General features: G+C 42.8%; 1 protein-coding gene across 1 annotated transcript; it reads left to right on the top strand.

Moving 5' to 3' along the window:
• Nucleotides 1-1590: 1590 nt before the first annotated feature.
• Nucleotides 1591-8200, top strand: LOC139408584 (coiled-coil domain containing 74B). Its single transcript, XM_071152649.1, has 7 exons — nucleotides 1591-3017; nucleotides 3791-3838; nucleotides 4047-4176; nucleotides 4262-4478; nucleotides 5878-5978; nucleotides 6088-6138; nucleotides 6226-8200. The coding sequence occupies exons 1-7, from the start codon at nucleotides 2732-2734 to the stop codon at nucleotides 6359-6361; spliced, it is 969 nt and encodes a 322-aa protein (XP_071008750.1). The 5' UTR covers nucleotides 1591-2731; the 3' UTR covers nucleotides 6362-8200.
• The last annotated feature ends 49 nt before the right edge of the window (nucleotides 8201-8249 follow it).

An 8249-nucleotide genomic window follows, 5' to 3' on the forward strand; every position in this document is an offset into this window, starting at 1 on the left:
CTTTCTGCTATAGTTTTCACGTCTAATAGACGTGAAGAGGGGGATTTGTTATATAAATATTCATACACATAGCTCATATAAACAAAGACATTCCGTCGTAAGAACACATACACCCAGCCATAAGACTGACCCCCTCTTCCTTATATAAACACACATCTCATCTCCCTCTAACTGGCCGGTCCCAAGAGCAAAGAACTTTTGCTGTGCACCAATGGGGCCCGCTCTGGCTAGAGCAAGGCCCGCTTCCAACCCTCCGACCAGTCAAGAAGACCGAAACGACAAGACTCCACCTACTTTATTCTATGTATAAAAATGTATGTAACCATTGTATAGGCCTCTTTTTCACCTGGCTCCTTGCCGAGTTATGTGAACTAGGTCCGTGCACGTAAAACTGCGGGACAAGATATCTCTGACTCATTAAAACTGTCTTTTGTTACAACTGAAATCCACTCTGTCCAGCGTCCGTGATTTGGTCTCAACTCTCCAGTATTTGAACACTAACAGGAGCAATGTTGCACATTTATCTCCAATAACACAGCCTCTGATGGCAGCCTCACTGTGGCGTTAGAAGGCCTGCGTACCCTTAATGGTAAAATGAAATCCCACTCTGGGGTTGATACCAGCATGTGGGACTCCTGGATGGATGCATTTGGTAAATATAAGGTCCTGGTCTCTTCTATTCTGGTCTCTATCTCTGTGTTTGCTGCTATATTAACCCTCTGTGGCTGTTGTTGCATCCCATGTGCCCGCTCCCTGCTTTCTCAAGTTATTACTTCTGCTATTGCACCAAATAATGACCCTGCACTGATGTTCCCCCTCCTACAACAGGAGGATCCTCCGGTGGAGTTTGAAATATGCACATATGAGTAGTTTTCACGTCTCTTTGGAGACGTGAAGAGGGGGACTACAATTTTCCTGTCCTATTTTTCTTACTTTTAGTTTGTCACGTCTATTCAGATGTGAAGAGGGGGATTTGTAATAACATATTAACACATGTAATAACGCATTCACTGACTGTTGTCTGCCTGTGGCCTAACCATGCAATTATAGCTTGCACTCTGTGTCATAACCTCCCCCTCTCCCTGTTTTCCAGTAGATACTAACTGCACTGGAAACCCCCCGCACAGGTGGCTGACTAAGATAACATACACACTGAAACTTATAAACACACACACTCAAACCCCCTTCGGGATGGGCTCCAAAGACAAAGAACTCTGTCGAGAACCAATGGGATACTGACACCAGGCTGGAGGGGACTGTCTATCACCTACAAGCAACCTACCAGAAGCCAGGACTACCAGAATCTACCTACGTCATTTCAATGTATAAAATGAACTGCACATCATGTTTCAGGTCTCTTCTTCCGATAGTTCCCTAAGAGCTAGACGAACGGGGCCGTGCAGCACGCTTTGCCAGATATCATTACTCTTGAATAAACAGCCTTTACTATACCTTATCCGCCTTGTCCAGAGTCTCAACTTGGTCTTGTTTCTCATGTATCTATTCATCAACAAGCCCCCACCTTCTCCGGTATCGCTCTGCTTCCGATAAGCACTCTTGACTGTCTGTGATGGTCTTCTCCTGTGCAGTGCATTCATCAGAAGTAGCCGTTTTTGCAAGTTTATGCTCTTCGATACTCTTGTATGCATGACTCAGAGAGGTCTCGAGGTCAACTATTTTTGATGTTTTCGCGTATCATTTTCTCCAGACCATCGGCTCTTTCGTTTATCTTTGCAGAGACAGCATCAACTATGTTGACCTGTAGTTCACGCAAAGACAATTATTTATTTCTCTTTTTGGGTGCAGGACTATTGACTGGATTTTCAGAATCAACCGAATGTCCAGAATCCTCCATTTCTTCTCCCGAGGAGTCAGATGGCGTTTTTTCTCCAATGTATGAGTGCTCAGCTAGAAAACATTTTTTCTTCCATTTCTCAAAGTTTCAGATCAAATTAGCAGTCAACTAAGCTTTGTTCTCTATTGTGTTTACTATAAGCCAAGTTCTGTTAACTTTTATCCCTCTCAAACGTACTTAAATGTAAGGTTACTCAGAGCAAGCTGAAATCTCGTCTGCACTCGCCGCCATCTTTAGCACCCCCAGTCTCACGATGTTGCTCCTCTGGGTTTGGAAACTGCTTCACATAGAACCATATGGTATTCACAGGGTGCTTTGTACACCAAAATGTCAGTCGGAACCGGTCCAGACCCGCACTTAATTTCTAAGAAATAAAGTAATAAATTGAACTGAAAATAAAATTATTTGCCTTTATCGTTCTGTATGCTTGTCTATATGTGTTCTTGCAAAGACGAGACAGACATTTACAGTGACACAATGCTGCGTTCGAATGGTCGAATGTTCAGATACGTTTATATTTCCCGCCACCGGAGCAACACAGTATGGTTGTCATGGCAACGTTGTATGGTAGTAGTGCATGTCCACTAAGGAGAGTGAAAGGGGAAATAAATCGTTGTCGGTAGTGGCTGTGGGTAATCGGTGTATTTTTATTTTTCCTAGCTGTCTCGTTAAATTGTTTCTAAACTTTGCATATTGTGGAGGTGAACAATCCATTTAACCGGGAACGTTTACGATAAGGGGTAATGGCTGCACGATTATGCATGCGGATAGAATGACCTGTTGTTATTTGTTAGCTACATAGTAGCTAGCTAGACTAAGTTAGCCAGCCAGTTTAAAAAAAACTGTCGTGTTGCTAGCTAACCGTATAGTTTAGCTATGTCAGGCAACAGTCTTCCGCCTGTGCGAAATCTACCCCACTGGTCCCGCGTTGGATGTCTTGACAAGCCTTGCTTTCCACAACCACGTCCTTTCCCGTTTAACCACCTTGAACCGCTGTCCGATTCACCCCGAGGGGACAGAGGGGGAGAGGTCTCATCTCACCGGGACATGGATACTCGCGTTGCATCGCTTCAGAGGAATATTCAGTTCCTGCAACTACAGCACAAGGACACTCTTCAGAAGCTACACGGTGAAATAGATGACCTCAGACGGGAAAATAAAGGTGAGTCAAACCTGTCCTCGTGTCTTTGCTGATGTTTTTGATTTCCAAAAGCGTCATCATAGGCAGCAGATTTGTTTGTCATGGTTTGAGCACCATAATTTTCATCTTTGCACAGTAACGTTATACATCATGTTACTAAGTTAAAATAGCATATCAAATGTATGGCCTTTCCCCTTAACTATACCAATGCCACAATTTAAGCTAGACTACTGCCTTTCTTTCCATACAGCCTAATAGGCCTAGATTTTATGGGTAGCCACTAGCCAGCAATAATTTGTATATAATAAAGTTCTTTAGTGGAAATCTGTATCTGTAATACATGTTTGTTTGCACGTTTTTTAGCATGATAATCACACAGGGATCTGAGGATGAGGCACTGCTGACAGAGGTGACACACTATAGCCTAGCGCTAGTGGTTGCATAGTGATACAGTTATTGAATGAGGAAAATGAAAGGATGGTGAGTATCTCACCGTGGGAGGCGGTGGAATGCAGTATCATTTTACAGAACAGACAAGCTTCTCTATATCGCCTCCGCATCCTATCCCCCCACAAAGAGATATTTAAATCCAGTTAAAAAGAATCACATGGGTCCTCTGTCTTCACTCTGTCAGAGCAGTGAGACACATAGTGCCAAGGTTGCTCAAAGGACCTTGTTAGAAGAGCTTATAAACAGCACGGCAGTTGAGGTATGCTGTTGCTGCCACCTGTCATGTCTACTTCTGTTCTGTGTCATGTCTTCTACATGACGTCTCTTTGACTTTGATGTTACAGAGCTGCAGTATAAGCTGATCATGGAGCCTTCAAAGTCTTGCAGAAAAGGTAGGCTTCAATCATCTCTTCAATCATCTTTGCTGGAACAAGTGGGCTAGGTCTATTGGGACCAAGAAAGCATTGGCTCTTGGACTTTCAGATCTGTGGTCGTTAGATATTACTTTTCACAACATCTCTTTAAGTTTCCCATAATAGAAATCAATGAACAATGATTGTGTAAGCTTGTGTGGCACATATGCCTACCTATTGGGGGAAGGTATTTCTTTAGGATCAAGCCACTGGAGCACAAGGCCACCGACACAGGGCAGTGAGGCCCAGACAGAGAGAGTGATCTACCTGGAGCAACCTTTACAAGACACACGCCCATCTCAAGACCCATGGCTCAGGTAAGCATCCATACCTCTACCCCCTAGTTCATCTTCTCCAAAAGTGTCTCGTCTAAAAACACTTGTTTGACCCCCACGGAAGCAGTATAGCGGGGGACGGTGGTGTGGCTCACGCCTACACTGAGACCACTGGAGTGGCAAAGCTTGAACACGAGTCAGAGTTGAGGGGAGGCCTCATCACCTCTCTACAACCCCTCCGGATCCACAGCAGCCCATCCCATCCCCCCCGACCCCCCACCCTTCAGGAATGTGAGGTTATCATACAGCAGCTCTACAACGCCAACAGCCTGCAGTCTCAGGAGGTCAGATGTCATCCTCTGACACATCGATGCTATTGCACAGTCCCTTAGCATTGGCCAACATAACTATGGTTTAGAACAGTAGTAACCAATCTTTTCTGAGTCAAGATCACTTTCGCAGTCAAAAAGCAAGTGGCGATCTACTGCTCAGATTTAGCTTTTTTACATTAACCTCATACAGTTTTGTAGGAATACGGTTTGGGCAGTAGGCCTAAAACATTATCACAGCATATTGGCTATATGATTGGCCTGCCAATATTGTTAATCAGACCATATTATATTTCAAAACTCAAGCTTTGATAATAAAATATATCATTGGTTTAGCACTTGTGAGGCACTGTGGAGCATGAATTGAAATAATTCGCTTTTTTAATTTACCGGGCTGATGGTACCTGCATCTGATGGTCAACCAGGTCAAATCAGGACGATGACCGTTCAAAACTATTTTTCCCAACCGCCTCTCACGGTCCCTGCTCTCTCCTTCCTTTCCTCCGGTAAGACTGACCAGAGAGAGGAGACACAGTCTTCCACCTGATGGCAAAACTCAAGTCGCACCGCATCTGCCTCATGCACAAATTCATGTTGTTCCTATGACCAGAGAAAGTTAAATATCCCTTAATATTAAATTTGTCACGTCGAGTTGCTAATAATAATAAAAAAATGCAGGGTTATCGATATTTGGCTACTCATTCATTGCAGTTGCAGCCTGAAGAATCGTGTTTTATAATAGTGTTGAATATATACTTAAAATCACTCATAAAAACAGCAGCTCTTGGCTGTATTTGTTGACAGTCTCTCCGTGGTCATGGTTTTAAAAGTTATTCAATCTTACGTAGGCTAGTAGCCTATTAAACTTGGCTGTGGCCAGGGTCTTGGAAGCTCTGTAACCACAGTGATTTGAGCTATCCGACTGGGCAGCGCAGTAGGTGCACTCGATTTAGTCGGTCCGCCAGGTAGGCAGAGTTTGTCTCATGGGAACACTTTGCTTACCCGGTGCGCAGGACTTTTGAATCAAGTGCACCTGCCAGTAACAGCTCAACACAATTTTTTTTAAAGGAACGCAAGCCTTTATTGTTCGTTGGCTTTTCTACAGAAATATTTGGTGATCGACTAGGAATGCCTTGAAGATCGCGATCGACCGGTTGGCAACCACTGGTTTAGAATGATTCTACTAAAACCGGTCATTTTGTGCAGCAGACAATTAAAATAGATTGTCACATTGTAAAACCATAAACTACATAAATATGTCTTACATTTACAAAGGCATGCATGATTTGTCATTTGCCCAATAGCTAGTTGTTTTCTGACCATGTTCTCCATAACTCAATGTAAAGTTTACATGGAGAACTGACAGTGTTTTTTCAGTGAAGTATCGCTCTCCCTGATGGTTTGTTTCATATAGATTATACGTGTGAAGGCTGTCCTCCGAGACATTGTGTTCAACAAGAAAATCACTCCTGAGAACTACATCATGACAAAGGCCTACCTTGCTGACAGCACCAGGTAAACAGCAGTTTAGTAGGCATCTTGTCCACCTGAATAAGTCATTTATATAAAAAAATATATAAAAAAATACAGGTAAATTGTACAATACATTTAATTTCCCTCTCAGCAAGGCAGAGAAGTTTCCCCAACTAGCACTTCAACCACTTCCCAAGAGAATGTAAGTGAATCTTTCCTAATCTCTTATACAGAAACATTAACCTTGGTAATGGAACAGCTATCCTCCATGTCCCTGTACCCTTTCCAGGTCTGGGAACCAGGCAGGGGTGACAGAGAGGGTGATCCTCCCAGCCCTCAAACAGCACCTGAGCTCCAGCATCGCAGAGAGGCAGAAAAGGACCCAGGCTGTACAGAGGAGCAGGCTGAGGAGAACAGTGCATTGAGAGGGGCAAACAGTACAGCAGGCCAGCCAGCACCGCAGAACCAAAGCCTCTTTAAATAAGATCAGGACCAGCTCCTATTATGGCCATTGAAGGACTTAAATTACCACTGAATGAATGTTAACAGTACCTGTCAAAAGTTTGGACACACCTACTAATTCCAGGGTTTCTTTATTTTTACTATTTTCTACATTGTAGAAATACATCTATATTGTAGAAAATAGTGAAGGGAAAAGGGGATACGTAGTCAGTTGTCCAACTGAATGTATTCAACCGAAATGTGTCTTCCGCATTTAACCCAACCCCTCTGAATCAGAGGAGCTACCTTAATTGACATCCACGTCTTCGGCGCCCGGGGAACAGTGGGTTTACTGCCTTGCTCGGGCAGAACGACTGATTTTTACCTTGTCAGCTCGGGGATTCAATCCAGCAACTTTCCAGTTACTGGCCCAACACTAACCACTAGGCTACCTGCATATGGAATCATGTAGTAACCAAAAAAAGTGTTAAACAAATCAAAATATATTTTATTTGAGATTCTTCAAAATAGCCAACCATTTATCTTGACAGCTTTGCACACTTTTGGCATTCTCTTAACCAGCTTCATGAGCTAGTCACCTGGAATGCATTTCAATTAACAGGTGTGCCTTGTTAAAAGTTAATTTGTGGAATTTCTTTCATTCTTAATGCGTTTCAGCCAATCAGTTGTCACAACAAGGTAGGGGTGGTATGCAGAATATAGCCCTATTTGGTAAAAGACCAAGTCCATATTTTGGCAAGAACAGCACAAATAAGCAAAGAGAAACAACACTCCATCATTACTTTAAGACATGAAGGTCAGTCAATCTGGAAAATTAAGAACTTTGAAACTTTCTTCAAGTACAGTCGCTAAAACCATCAAGCGCCATGATGAAACTGGCTCTCATGTTGACCACCACAGGAAAGGAAGACCCAGAATTACCTCTGCTGCAGAGGATGTTAGAATTAACTGCACCTCAGATTGCAGCCCAAATAAAAGCTTCAGGGTTCAAGTAACAGAAAAATCAACATCTCTTCAGAGGAGACTGTGTGAAATCAGGCCTTCGTGGTTGAATTACTGCAAAGAACCACTACTAAAGGACACCAATAAAAAGAAAACACTTGCTTGGGCCAAGAAACATGAGCAATGGACATTGGAGATCTGTCCTTTGGGCTGATGAGTCCAAATGTGAGATTTTTGGTTCTAACCACCATGTCTTAGTGAGACAGAGTAGGTGAACCAAGGAGGAGAGTGATCACCCGACCTCAACCCAATTGAGATGGTTTGGGATGAGTTGGACCACAGAGTGAAGGGAAAGCAACCAACAAGTGCTCAGCATATGTGGGAACACCTTCAAGACTGTTGGAAAAGCATTGGGGTGGCAGGTAGCCAAGTGGTTAGGGCGTTGGACTAGTAACCGAAAAGTTGCAAGATCGAATCCCCGAGCTGACAAGGTTAAAAATCTGTCGTTCTGCCCCTGGACAAGGCAGTTAACCCACTGTTCCTAGGCTGTTACTGAAAATAAGAATTTGTTCTCAACTGACTTGCCTAGTTAAATAAAGGTAAAATAAAAAAAAATACAATTCCTAATGAAGCTGGTTGACAGAATGCAAATCTGTCATCAAGGTGGCTACTTTGAAGAATCTCAAATATGTTTTGATTTGTTTAACACATGTGTTATTTCATGTCTTCACTATTATTCTACAATATAAAAATACTAAAAATAAAGAAAAGCCCTGGAATGAGTAGAGAATGTGTAAGCTTTTGACTGGTACTGTATATAAAGTTAATATTTCTCCCTATTAAACTTATTTTGGTGTGCCGTTGTTGTTAGGTTGGTCAAGTCAGTTGAATTTCGTCTTATGGGGATGG

The sequence above is a fragment of the Oncorhynchus clarkii genome, chromosome 5, assembly GCF_045791955.1.
Source record: "Oncorhynchus clarkii lewisi isolate Uvic-CL-2024 chromosome 5, UVic_Ocla_1.0, whole genome shotgun sequence".
Lineage (NCBI taxonomy): Eukaryota > Metazoa > Chordata > Actinopteri > Salmoniformes > Salmonidae > Oncorhynchus > Oncorhynchus clarkii.